Below are 14,983 nucleotides of genomic sequence, written 5' to 3' on the forward strand. Positions count from 1 at the left end.
TCTGAGACAGTCAAGGCCCCATCAGATTTGGCAAATAAGCCCATAATTCAGAAATGTGGAGGGAAACACAAGCAAAGAGTCAGAAGCAGTGGCCACAGGGATCAGGAATGTGTGTCCTTATAAGAGAAAGAGACACCAGGGATGAGAGCACAGAGAAAGGGCCACATGAGGACACGGCAAGAAGGCGGCCGTCTGCAAGCCAAGGAGAGAGGCCTCAGGGGAAACCAAACCTGCCAGCGTCTGACCTTGAACTTCCGGCCTCCAGAACTGTGAGAAATAACTGTCTGTTGTGTGAGCCCCCAGGCTGTGGAATTCTGTGACAGCAGCCCATGCAGACTGAGAGTCCTCACCTACTATATACAGTCCAGGGAGGATCACATTCCTTTCCTGACATTTAACAGAAGACAAACTTCAGCTTGAAATGAAACACATCACTTGAAAAAAGTAGCTATAAGTGTAGATGAAATTAAGAACACACTGTGAAAGATAATTTTGTTTTTACAGAGGTTCCATTGAACTCAGCAACCTTCACTGTGGGATAACATGACATTATACACCTGTGGTTAATGCGGCTCAGTATGAAGAATATAATGTCACCTCTAAAATATTCTTACCAAAACTGTTTAATCCAACTCTCATCTAGACCTAACTTCCAGTTTATAGAAAATAAAGGGCCAAGCAGAAGAAGTTAAATGATATCATACATAAACAACCAGATAAACCCAGAGTAGGGGACACTCCATGAGGTAACCACACTGAATGCATTAGAAAGACAATGTCATTTAAAAAAAAAAAGAGAGAGAGAGGAAACTGTTCCAGACTAAAGACATACCAACCAATTGCTGCACATTTTGAACTGGTTTCTGGTTCTAAATATGGGGGTGGGGGGCAGTGAAGTCTATAAAACACATTCTTGTAACAATTAGGGAAATAGGAAGACAGCCTGAATAGCAAATAATATCACTGCTGTTTTCTTAGGTGTGATAATGTGGGAGAATGACCTGATTCTTAGAACATACAAGTTACGGTATTTAGGAGTGCCATGACACATGCCATGACAGCTACAACTTACTTCAAAATAGTATTAGAAGAAAGTGTGTGAGTGTGTGTGTGTGTGTGTGTGTGTGTGTGTGTGTGTGTGGAGAGGGAGCGAAGGCTGGAGGGAGGCAGGGGAAGAGGAACAGGCAGAAGACAAATACGACAAAACGTGAGCAGCTGAACCAAAGGAGGGGATGTTCTTTCAACTTTTCTGTAATGTTTGAATATCTGCGTAATAGAAATTTGGGGAAGGTTATCCCAAATGTCACCTTTAAACAATCTAGATCAGGATTTGAACGGGGGAGAATCCTATGAGTTCCCAAAATTCTATGCCGAATGGTATGTATGATCATGTATGTACAGGTGCACAATTTTCTGGGGAAAATGTTCCCAGTTTCTAGCTGATATTTGAAGTAGTCTATAAATCCCAAAATAGTACATAAATCACCACCCAAAGATGAAGAAAATACATGACAAGTAAGAAAACGACTAGATTTCAAACTCACTGTTGTAAAATAGCACTGTTTGTACTTTAAAGAGTTAACAGGAAGTAGCCTAAAATTCCATCATGATCAGAAGTGACTCAAGATGTGAGGAGGCCTCCTGGGGGCTGTTTCACTCTGCACCAAGGGCAGGAGGTCCACCGGGAAAGGAGAAGAGATGCAGCCAGCTCCTCGCAGTCCACACCTGAGGCCGTCCCAGTGTAAGAGCTCAGGGCATTACATTACAACATGACATACTCTTTTCATGAATAATTTTCAAACCAAGAAAGAGAGATGGAAAAATGACAGATGGAGGAAGGAACGTTGTTTTTCCAAGTCTCAGTTCAAACATGCCCCATAAAGTGTCCTACACATCTCTTCTCTGTGTTAAATTCCTCCAAGGTCCACAATCTTTTTTAAAAGGCAATGGAGCATTTTCCTCAAATTAAATTTCACCAGTTAGTGCTAAATAAAGCAGCAGAAAAAAACCAGTCATCCAGACAGAGGTCGTGGGCCAGGAGCCCAGCTACCCAGCTACTACCAAGGCTGCTCTCAGGTCCCGCTGACAGGCCTAGGGAACCAAGTCCAAGGGCCTCAGCCTAGCTCTGAAGCAGCAGCCCATCCCTCTCTGTCCCGCTCACAACACCATGCTGTTTGCCACCTCGGCGACTGTGTCAGAAGCAGGCAGGATGCCTGTGGGCCTGCCTCCTCAACCAGCCCAAGCCTCTCAAAGGCAGGTGTCTCATCCACTGTGTCCCCAGCATCTCTGGGCCTGCGCCTGTCACACTCCAGGTGTGCAGTCGGTTGGGAACACTGGGTGGCTCAAATCATGGGGAACTGTGATGTGGGCCTTGTGGTTCCATCACTCTAGGTGAGGAAGTGATGTGAAGCCAAGACTCCCACTTACATATTCTCAAGTGTTTTCACATCTGCTCCCTCATCTGATCATTGAAAGGTCCTGGGAATTAGGCAGGAAATAATTCACACCCTTTGTCACAGAGGAGGAAACTAAAGCAGGGAGAAGTTAAGTGCCTGCAAGGTCACAATGGGCCACAGCATGTGTCTCTGAGCAGACTGCAGGGGCAGTAAAACCCTACAAAAATAAAACGTTGTAATAAATAAATCCAAGTGCTTCACAAAGGAACACACAAGCACGCATATAATAACGAGATGCCTTTGGAGGAAGGCAAGGCAAGAAACAGAGTTGAGACTCCATAATTCTCATAATAGTTTGGGAAGAAAGAGGAAAATTTACTGGCTAATTTTACTTGAAAAAATGGAAACATGAAATATATAGTGACTAGATGGAAGCAATTCAGTAAAAAAAAAAAAAAGATTAAAAAATAAGTTATGGTTTCATTATGTACTGCTTGATTTTACCAAAACTAAACTGAAGTCTCGGGTATGAAATGTTCTGACATGTTTTATGGATTTTTCTGTACTTAGACAACACAAGTTATATGCTTACAAAGGTTTTAACTAGTCAAACCTTACATTAATTTTATTAGGTTATTATATTATCATGGCAGCAAAAGAGGCATATTAAAGAAAAATTTGAAATTAGGTTTCAAAAAAATGACCCAGAGGCTCTTCACCATTCAGTAACCACCTACTTACAGCATTTTGATTAATTTCCTTTCAGTTCTTTTCACCATGTGGGCAGTTTCTTCTGGTTGCTTTACGATGTGGTAATCACATACCATTTCGTATCCTGGCTTGTTTTCCTTAACATCACACCGTAGGAGCTCTTCTAGATCATTACATCATCTCTGTAACCACAACCCCTAACTTACTGAACTACCGTATGATCCTTTAAGCGGCTGTACCACAGTTTATTTAAGCAGCCTCCTACTTTCATACTAGTAGGCTGCTGCCAAATTTTCACTATCGCAAATAATGCTTTAATGACTATAGCTTTTACTTTCTTCCCTTTTTGTTTCTTTTAGATAAATGCCTCAAGTATATTACCAGGCCAAAGCAGATTAAAACTTTGCTTTCCTAAAGGTCTAATACACATTACCACCAGCAATGAATGAGAATACTTATTTGATTAAACTCTTATGAATAATCAGTAAAATCATCTGTATCATTTTATTTTTTGTTAATAAGTAAAAATATACCCTCACTGTGGTATTTTGCATTTCTCCCTGAGAATACATACTTTCCATGATTACTTACTAGCTGAACTTCTTTTGTGAGTAATTCATGTCTATTATCCATTTATCAATTGGCTATCTATGTAGATTTAAGAGTAAATTTGTATGAATGTTTTCTGTAATTAAATTGTTAACTCAGTGTTCAGAATATTGGTGGGAAGTATTTCCCCAATCTATGGTTCATTTAAAATTTTTGCGTTCATTTTCACCTGGACACGTTCTGGGTTCTTTTCCTTTGTGATTCTCAAAGAGCCTTTGGGGCCAGCTCCGCCTCCCCACGGCTTCTTTCCTGTGTTAGTACCGAACGCATTTCCCCCTCAGCTCACATAGTCTAACATCACACACCACGTTCAAGAGGTCTTACCTGTTGGTCATCAGGAGTCCATATGCCACACGTGATCTGACTTTCCAAGTTGATCTCAGATGACCAGTGTCTTTGTCCACTGACAGAACCAACCAGGACAAACCCATCTCGATACGAAATAAGTGCTTGAGTCCCATCGTGGCTCCACGTGAAATCACTCACCTTGGGACACAGACAAAGGGAGTCAATGTGTGATCTGAGTGGGACGCACTTTTATCAAAGACAAGATGTAGTCATTAATGTAGCCTTTGGCTAAGATGGAGATGAGTTTAAAGAGAACAGTATATTATTGCGTGTGTTTTAACAGTAATATATAAAAGACAGTATTTGAAAAGCATATGACAGTGTGGTGCTAAGTGCGTCACACATGTTAACTCGTTAAGCCCAGGATGACACCTCCCCCAGAGGAGACAGACAAGTAACTTATCCTTGGTCACACAGAGCTGGCGAATGGCAGAGCCATGAATGGTCCAGGGTTGTGTGGCTCCAGCATCCCTGCTTTTATAGACACTGTTCTACGGCCTCCCTCGGGTTCTCCATCAGTGTCTCTTGGTCACTTACCAGAACAGTGAAGCCTCTCCATTTCTGATTATATACCTTTCTCAGCCTTGCTGAGAAATGAAATCAAAATGAAAATTTTGATCAAATTTTAATCAAAATGAAAAACAGTCTAACTGGAAAACACTACTTATACTTGGGTGTCGAGTTTTAGCAAATGTATTTATTGCATTTATTCAAATGACCACATTTTTTTCTCTTTTAATTTATTACTGCAGCAAATTACTTCCGTGGATTTCCCAGCTTTTGTCATCTTTGCATACCTAGAAGAAGCCCAGCTTGGAGGTAAAGTACTGTCCTTTACATGCACTACTGAAGTTGACAAGCTTATGTGTTTAGAACTTCTCCGAGTGAAACAAACTTACGATTTCCTTTTTTATAGTGTTTTTGTTTGGACACATCAGGGTTATGCTGCCTTCTCAGAATGAGTTGGAGAGTGGTCCCTTTTCTACCATGGCAGAGAAGAATTTGTATAAACTGGGCTGACCTGTTGCTTAAAAGTTTGGTGGAACATGCCTGTAAAACCATCTGGCTCTACACTTTTATGTGGGAAGATTTTTAACCATTGCTTCAATTTATTTAATAGTTTTAGTACCAGTCAAGCTTTCAAGCTTTTTATTTCCTCTTCAGTCAGTTCTATTTAATAATTTTATTAGGAATTTGGCCAGTTCATGTAAATTTTCAAAATTATTGGCAAGTAGTTGTTGACAGTATTTATTATCCTTTAAAAAACCAACTTTATTGCAGTATAATTTACATACAATAAAATAAAGTTCCCCTTGGCAGTCAGTCCCCTACCCCAACCCTTGGTCAAGGCAACCGGTGATGTAATTTCTGTCACTAGTTGATTATTCTAGAATTTCACATGAATGGAACCACATAGTATGTTCACTTTTGTTTATGGCTGCTTTTACTCGGTATAATGGTCTTGAGAGTATTCTGAATTCTTACGTACATCAGCAGTTCATGCCTTTTTATAGATGAGTAATATTCCACTGCATAAATGTATCACAATTTATTCATCTTACCAAATTGCTGGGCATTTGGGTTCTTTCCAGTATTTGGTTATTATAAAACTGCTACGAATATTCATGTGCAAGACTTTTTGCAGACACATGGTTTCGTTTTTCTTGAGTAAATATCTAGGAATGGAATTAATTGCTGGGTCATATGGTAAGTGTATGTTTAACTGCTTAAGAAATAACCAAACTGTTTTCCAAAGTGACTAAGCCATTTCACACTCCCATCAGCAATGTGTGAGTAGGTCCACACCTTACCAGCACTTGGTGTTGTCAATCTTTTTTATTTTAGCTATTCTAGTAGGTGTGCAGTGGTGGGACATTTGTGCTTTTAATTTGCCTAATAATGCTGAGCACCATTTCATGTGCTTATTGGTCATTGCACATCATCTTTTGGGACATGTCTGTTCAAATCACTTGCCATATATCTATTTGTATATCCATATTCATCATGTACACACATATGTAAATACACATACATAAATACACACATATTCATACAGATATACACATACATGTTTATGACTTTATTGTGTTGTAAAAATTCTAGATACAGTTCTTTATCAGATAAGTGTGCTGCAAATAATTTCTCCCACTCTGTGTCTTGACTTTTCATTTTCTTAATGATATCTTTTGAAAAGTGAAAGTTTTAACTTTTGAAGTCCAATATCAACTTTTTTTCTCTTATGGTTCATGCTTTTTGTATCCAACCCAAGAAATTTTTACCTAGCTCAAGGTTGCAAACCCAAAGTTTCCAGAAGAAGTTTACGATTTTTATATTTATGTCTATGATTCATTTAGAGTTAAACTGCGCAGGGTGTAAGTTAAGAATCAAGGCTCTACTTCTCAAGTTTTAAATACAGGTATTCAGTTGTTTACACATTATTTGTCAAAAAGACTATTCCTTGGGTGTTAACTAGGCTTACTGTGGTGATCATTTTGCAATAGATACAAATATTGAATCATTATGTTGTATTCCTGAAACCAATATAATGTTTTACATAAATCATATCTTAATTTTTTAGAAAAAGACTATTCTATCCCCACTGAATTACCTAGACATCTTATTACCTAGGAATCTTGGATTACCTGTAACCTCTATCTTATCTATAGTTATATGCTCAATTTTTCATTCATAAAATGTAGGTTTTATTTTTCTTCTCTTAATCAGTCTTGTCAACAGTTTGTCTACTTTGTTAATTTGTTTCCAAAAAACAAATTTTTGAATCTGTTGATCTCCTCTACTGTATTTTTTCTCCTGCATTAGTTTCCACTTTTATTTTAATTATGTTTCCTTTCTCCTTTCACTGGATTTACTGTTGTTCATTTGACTATAGTTTTATTCCTTTCTCATATACATAATTAATGATAAATGTTTTTCTCATATTGCCACTTTAATCATGTAGCACTAATTTTGATATGTAGTGATTTCATTATCATTCAGGTCTAGGTCTCATTAAATTTATTCCTTACCTCATGAACTATTTAACAATACAATTAAAAATTACCAAACATGCTTTGATTTCTTAAATTTATCTTTTTGTTAATAACTTCTAACATATTCAGAAGTCATGGTCCATAATCATGGCATCTACCAATGGAAATTTGTTCAGGTTTTATTAATGCCGTTAAATACAGACTGGCAACACAGTGTGGAGATTCCTCAAAAGACTAGGAAGAGACTTACCGTATGACCCAGGAATCCCACTCCTGGGCATACATCCAGAAGGAACCCTACTTCAAAATGACACCTGCACCCCAATGTTCATAGCAGCACTATTTACAATAGCCAAAACATGGAAACAGCCTAAATGTCTATCAACAGGTGACTGGATAAAGAAGATGTGGTATATTTATACAATGGAATACTACTCAGCCATAAAAACCGACAACATAATGCCATTTGCAGCAACATGGATGATCCTGGAGAATGTCATTCTAAGTGAAGTAAGCCAGAAAGAGAAAGAAAAATACCATATGAGATCACTCATATGTGGAATCTAAAAAACAAAAACAAAAACAAACAAACAAAAACAAAGCGTAAATACAGGACAGAAATAGACTCATAGATATAGAATACAGACTTGTGGTTGCCAGAGGGGCGGAGGGTGGGAAGGGATAGATGGGATTTCAAAATTGTAGACTAGATAAATAAGATTATACTGTATAGCACCGGGAAATATACACAAAATGTTATGGTAGCTCACAGAGAAAAAAATGTGACAATGAGTGTGTATATGTCCATGTATGACTGAAAAATTGTGCTGAACACTGGAATTTGACACAACATTGTAAAATGATTATAAATCAATAAAAAATGTTAAAAAAAAAATACAGACTGGCAAACTATGGCCAGTGAGCCAAATCTGTCCTGCCACCTGTTTTTGTATAGTCCAAAACTAAGAATGGTTTTAAATGATTAGAACAAAATTAATAGAAGAATATTTTGTTATATATAGGATTATGTAAAATTCAAATTTTAACATCTACAAATAGTTTTTAATTTTATCAATAAAGTTTTCTGAAAATTTCTTTTCTTTGTTGTTACACAGTACTTACATGATATCCTCAATTTTGACTTCTAGTCCACAAAGCCTAAAATATGTACCATCCGCCCCTTCACAGAAAAAGTTTGTGAAACCTTAGAACATGATTAATTTTTGTAAACATTCTATGTGTGTTTGAGAAAAATGTGTGCTAACTGGTAGATTCAGAAACTATAAATGTCCATTAGGTCAAGCTTGTTAAATGTGTTTCTCAGGTCTTCCGTATCTTTGCTGATTTTTTGTTGTTGAAACCTCTCAGTATGTCAATGAAGTTATCATTTTTTCCTTTCAGTTCTATCAATTTCCTTCATATATTTTGAAGCTATTATTAATAAGCACATACAAATTTAAAATATCATCTTGGTGAACTACAGCTTTTATCAATATGTGGCAGCACCCTAAAAACTGAACATTACTTTCTATCTTTAAGTCTATTTTATCTGAAAGTTATATTAACTGCCCCAACTTTTTTTTTTCCTGGATATTTGCTCGATACATCTTTTTCATTCTTTTACTTTAAACTTGTATATGTCCTTAAGTTTTAGGTGTGACTCTTAACAGCATGTCTATGTTTTAAAAAATATAATCTGTCAAATATTATCTCTTAATTGGTGAAGTCCATTTACATTTAATCTAATTATTGTTACATTTGGTCCCATTTCTATCACCTTGATTCACTTTTTCAGTTGGTACTGCCTTTTATATCTTTTCTAACTTAAAAAAATTGGTATCTATAATCTTCACTGTTGCTTATAATTGGAAATGCTCAACTTTCTTTAAAAATTTGTGACATTACTGGATTTATCACAGTTCAGATAATACTAAAATGAATGAACAAACACCAAAAGGACATGAACTTGTTGTTGCTTTCCCAGCTGGGGCTACGGGCTGTCAGTGATCAGCACGTCTCCACCACGACCACAGATGGCATGGATGTGAGAGACAGCTCTTCAACAGCTGGTCTGAAATCAGTGAAAAAAGTTGTTTGCTTAGGTAAACTCAGAATCCTGGTTTCACTGACCTTATGTTTCAACAAATTGCACCGTCTAGTTTTTCCTAAGAACTTAAAAAGATATTTTTAGATACAACACCTTAATTCTTCAATAAAATTTAAAAGTCCTTTCATTTTGCAAAGATAATGCTACTTATTTCCATGCACTTCAACTCATTTATCTTTGTACTCAAGAAAAACGTCTCTAGTATCAGAGGGCTAAAGTGTATAGCCAGTGACAAGAAGCTTCTGAGAGACACCATCAATCTTACAGTCACAAAAAAAGGTAATACAAGACATTTACATGAACTCATTGGGTTTGTTAAAGCAGGTCAGCATAGAGTGATAAGAATATATCACAACTGTAAAAACAAAACCAGGGGAATGGAGCCCCCTGCGCTATAAGGAGATAAGCAGAGCGCCCCCTCGGGCCGTCTCTCCACTGCAGGGGCGGCAGCGCTGCTGCTCCGTTGGGAATCTTCCCAGACACCATCACCCGAAGCTGAGGAGAAGCCTGGACAACCTTAGCCCAAAGCAACCTTTCCTCTGACTGTCCGATGCCCATGCCTGGCACAGTCATCCTCAGTGACTAATACTATAAAATAATGCAGGTGCTGTTCCAGACTCATTTTTAAAATAAAGGACTCATAATCATCCTTTCCTGAAAAAGAAATTGTTAAGGCATCATTTAGCTTCTGCCAAATGCTTGATCACTTTGTGACAAGAGCCATGCTACATAACAAAGATCACCTGTCATTTCTTCTAAAAAGCATTGCTTTTCTCTGAGCAGATTTCAAGGATGCACCTCCTTCCAGCTGACACGGCGTCAGATGCACAGACCAGCACTCCCCCTACCAGTGAGTCATCCTTCCCAGTGCATGATGATGCTTTTTTGTTTTAAACTCAGATAAGATGCGACTCCAACACAATTAAAGTCAACCAAACGCAAGTGTTTAATGATCAGTGGGTCCTGAGGTTTGCAGAATCAGAGTTCCAAACAGCAAAACTTATATAAAAATCTGGACCAGATCACAAGACACAGTGATTACTTTGGCCAAACTTGGCAGGCACAGGCTTTTGTGAGATTCTGGGTGCTTCCTGATGTTCCACGGTCCATGTAAGCTCATTCACCTCCAGGTCTGAATTCATCCTTTCCTGTTTTTAACATGTTTTCATTGCACCCAACTTTCAATGCAAAGAAAGGCTGAGGGCTAAGGTGGTGGCAGAGACCACATGTCTGCGACATGGAGATGACAGGAGGTTCCCTCCTCAGAGAGGCTGTGGTCAGGAGAAAACAGTGTAGCAGCACCAGCGGGCTTGCAGGGCCTGGCTCTGTAATGGTACTGAAGCCTGAGGTCTCTGGATATAGTATGAATACATGCATTTCTGCTGAAAGAGAAAATGTTTTATTGTCTGGGAACAAGACAGAGAGTTTTGGACTCAAACCTGGGTTCAAATTCTGGCTTTACCACCCAGGAACTAACCTACTTGAATGAGTCACTCAGCTTCCTGACCTGAGTTTTTTCTTCCATTAACTGAGAGTAACAATACCTTCTGCACAGGGTTCCTGTGGAGGCCAAGAGAGAACACGTGGGCGAGGCAGGCCCCAAGCGGCGCTCTGAGGCCCCCCCTCACTGTCTTTCTCGGAGTAATGCTTTAAAGACCTCTTACCAGCAAAGTCCGAAGACACGTCTCGCCCAGTCACTGGGCCTTTCTTGGGAAGAGCTCACGCTTCAGTGGGTGGGAGAAGAGCAGCACTTTAGAGACCCTTATATAAGGGCAAATTCAGAGAGTCTCCGCTACCCAGAAAGCCATGAAGAGGTGCTGCCTTGCAGCCTGAAGCTGGTCTTTGGTGATGACAGTACGGCTACTACTGAAGAGCAGGGAAGCTCTGTGGTTGGGGCTATGAGTGCTAGCACCTCACAGTACTACAGGCACTGCCACATGCGGTGACAACCATCACGTGCAGACAGTGTCACAGCACTTCCCATATTTAGTCTCATTGAATCCTCCTAGTGATCCTTGGAGGCAGGTACCACTGGAGTCCCCATGTGTGCAGAGCAGGAAACTGAGGCACAGCCGAGGTGCGTATCCCATGGAGTAAGATGCCTGGATGGTGTGGTCTGACTCCAGAGCTCACACTCTTGACCACAGTGTCCTCCTTCTTGGTGACACGAACTTCTCATGGTCACAGAGATCTCCACAACAGCTCTACGTCAAGGTTAGTGAGCAGTCACAGAGTAGACGCCACCTCTTCCTTTCTTCACTCACGGAGGTATAAAGGAAAGTGGTAAGGCCTTTTCAGAATCAGCCAAAATTTTTACATTTACCCTACCAAATAACTCACAAGAAAGAATGTTCTCTTTTTACCCAGAGATAGGTCTGCCTTCAGTGATGACATCTTACAAAGATCTTCAGTCGAACAGTAACTACTAATAATAGATTCATTCTTTGCAATTTTATGTCATTTCACTGGTCTGTATTGTTCACACTTGACGATCTAGCAACTTATTTAAGCAACAGATGGGAGAAGAGAGGGTGAGAATTCACTTTCTTAGAAATGCATAGAAAGGCAGTCGCAGGGAAACCATCCCTGGAGAGTAAAGCAGTCTGAGAAAACCCTCATCATTAAAGGTTCCCCAGGACTCAGTTCAGTCAAGGTCTGCGGGTGGGGGGAGGGGGTCGTGTCCTTAACCCTCCAGGCAGGAGCCCTGGGCAGCCCAACTGGGGGAGGGAGCGCGGAGCTGCGAGGACCCACGAAGTGGCTGGAAAAATAGCACTGCTCAGCAGGGCGTCCCTGGAGCAACTGTCTTCCTCTGAGCAGAGACACAAAGGTGCCTTGCCAGGAAGGAAGATCAGAGGGACACGACAGGTGGCCACGCTGACTGACACCTGACGGATGGGCCTGGGGCCCGCTCCCTGCGAGACCACCATGGGGACCACAGCATGGGGAGCACACCTTCCAGAGGGAGCAAAGGAGCCACACGCCAGAAGCACTTCAGAGCATCCCAACTGAACGTGCAATCACAATGCTGAAGGGTAAAGACGATTTCACAGATTTAATTAAAGCCTCACACCGGGAGAGTTCCCAGCTCCACAGCACAGCCGAGGGGAGGCGGGATGACCCGTGCCTCTCCATCCAGGGGTGCACTCCAGGGGAACGCAGCGAGTGGAAGCGGGGCTTGGGTGTCATTTCCCTGCACCTGCCGACCCTGGGGAGACTGTGGTCCCGGAATTGGAATCAGCGGTCCGCGCCCCGTGCCCTAGCCCTTCAGGAAAGAGCTTCCTGCCCGCTCACCTGCGCCCCTCGGTCGTTGACCAGCTCCACGGACCAGCGCCCCTCGTACTGAATCCACACAAATATCCCACCGTCCGCGTCGCACGTGGCCAGCTTCTGGTACGGCTCGTTCCACCTCACCAGCACCACCTGGAAGACATGCCAGAGGCGTTCACCGCAGGCCAGGGTCATGTGGACGAAGTCAGACTTGAACTAGAGAGGAGGTGTAGTCCAAGGCAGGGACTTGGGGAGAACTGGTGGGTCAGTGGAGGGGACAGGGCATAGCCCACCCTAGGCAGAGCCTTGTGGAACCAGACCTGGGTGACACGGCTCCCTGACAAGCAGCAGTCACTTGAGCAAACAAACCACAGCATGAAAATGCCCATCACCATGAAAACAGAGAGGGGGCCCAGAGCCCACCTGTACCCACCCGCCCTCTCAGGGCAACAATCGCTCTTCTGATGGTCCTGGGTAGTGGGAAAATGATTTTCTCAAAGCTACTGTGTATTTGCTTCAGATACCAATTATTTAGTACGGGAAGAAGAAAGGATGGGGATTATTGAATTTCATATTCCTTCCAAAGTGAAATTTTTTGTATCTTTTCCAGACTACCTTATTTTCAAATAGTTCAGCATCTAAACATGACAATTTGGAAAAAATATATAGGGGAAATATCGAAGCTGTTTAGGATTTATCACAGAAGAAATATGAAGAAATTGTAAGCTTTGAAACTGATGAGTACAAGAACTTAATTGTTAAATTTGAAAAACTCTGAACCTGGACAAATCATTCATCTTTTTAACTATCGCTTCCTCATCTAAAAGGTGGGCGCTGGGAGGTGGTCTGTGGGATCCAGTAAACACCCATGGAACCTGAGGGCAGCCCTCACTGAGCCCAGGGAAACCTGTAAGGACGCAGGGCCAGGAAGTGGTCCCCGGAGCTACAGAGCCCAACAGCATTCACTGAGGGGAATGTTCCCAGGTGTCGCCTAACCCGCCAGTGCTGGTGATCCTGGCAAATTCATTCATTTGGCTCATACTCATCAGATCCATGTCACGTACTGCCACGAGACTAACATGGAGTTGGAGAAGACGAGGCCTGAGCTCAGGAAGTTCAAAGTCCAGCTGGAAGCCAGAATGTGCATGGACACGTGGACATATGCTGATGTGTGTCAGTCAAATGAGGACTGTTATTAATCAGCAAAAGCATGCCAGCTTCTTGTAAGAAAGATTTGAATCCTGTCTCCTTCCAGGACTCCGTGCCTAATAAACCAATTGCCCTCGTGAATATGCGGTACTGGTGCAAATGGTCACCAGATTCCACTTATATTCAAATATACGAAATGTGAGCAAGTGAGGCCAAGGACTGATTGTCAAGGATCTCCAAAATGCACAGAGCCCTCCTCACACCCATCTGTGTCCCAAATTTCAGACCAACGCAGAAGCCCTGTCACTTCTCAGACTTGTACCATGAGCACACCTGATTCTAGGTCTTTGAGTTTATTTCCAGGGCACCAGGGGGCTAGGAGAGGCCCCCAGCCTTGGTCCACCACACTTGGTGGTTATCAGCATTTGTTGCAAGATGCGTAATAAAATCCTCAAACTGTCCAAAAGGAAATTACTACCCACTTAAAATATAAGGATACTGTAGCTCCTTTTTAAAATGCTGCAAAAGTCAAAAAGAGCTCTAAGGCTGCAATCTTTCAAGACCCAGCAATCACTTGTCAAGTCTAACCCAGTCAACAGCCCCCAGGCCAAACAGAAGCAAGTTCCATGGATGTGGACGCTACAACTCCCAGCAGGGCCATCTAGCTTCATCCCTCTGCTGGGACCTGCCCTCGCCCTGGTCACAGCTCTGCTCGCGCAGCGCTCACACCACCCACTGTAACCATTGGTTTACATGCACCCCCGTCCCACCTGAGGAAGGGGGCTGAGGCTCACTCACTCTGAATACTGACACACAGAAATGCCGAATGTGCCGTGTCAAACAGTAACATATAACAAGTTATGGTTTCTTATTCAGTCATATCTTTGAACGGCTACTGAAAACTATTTCAAGTAAATTATTTTCAACTCCCATTTTAACAACAGCCAACACAGAGTAGACTGACTGCCTATTACAAACTTTCAGGATCTGAGGCTAGAAGTTAAGAAATCTTTGTCCCTGTGGAGTTCAGCTCACTGAACAGACACAATGTCCTGCTTTATATGCAAGTAGAGAGTTGTGAACATACACAGGAGGGGGCTCAACACAGGTGGGGAGGGGCAACAATCCAGATTCATTATTTATTTTTTATTCAGTTATAGTCAGTTTACAATGTTGTGTCAATGTCTGGTGTACAGCACAATGTTTCAGTCATACCTGAATATACACATATTCATTTTCAGGTTCTAGATTCATTTTTTAAAGACTAGTTTTACAAATTCTCTATTTAAATTACTGATCTAATTTTTTAAAACAGTAAAACTAATACAACAAAAGTCTTTGAATGCACTGAATGTGTCATAAAATTTAGAATTTCCAAGTGTCAGTAAAAGCTGACTTTATAAACT

The 14,983-nt window shown here is 41.2% G+C and overlaps 1 protein-coding gene across 1 annotated transcript in view; it reads right to left on the reverse strand.

Moving 5' to 3' along the window:
• The window catches only part of TULP4 (TUB like protein 4), a 209,443-nt gene that overhangs the window by 65,906 nt on the left and 128,554 nt on the right, over positions 1-14,983 (reverse strand). The window contains exons 3-4 of the mRNA XM_074368075.1: positions 12,453-12,581; positions 4,041-4,202 (exon numbers count right to left, since the gene is read on the reverse strand). Coding sequence (XP_074224176.1) covers positions 4,041-4,202; positions 12,453-12,581 — 291 coding nt within the window. The remainder of the gene's footprint in view (positions 1-4,040; positions 4,203-12,452; positions 12,582-14,983) is intronic.

Source organism: Camelus bactrianus, chromosome 8 (assembly GCF_048773025.1).
Source record: "Camelus bactrianus isolate YW-2024 breed Bactrian camel chromosome 8, ASM4877302v1, whole genome shotgun sequence".
NCBI classification, from domain to species: Eukaryota; Metazoa; Chordata; class Mammalia; order Artiodactyla; family Camelidae; genus Camelus; species Camelus bactrianus.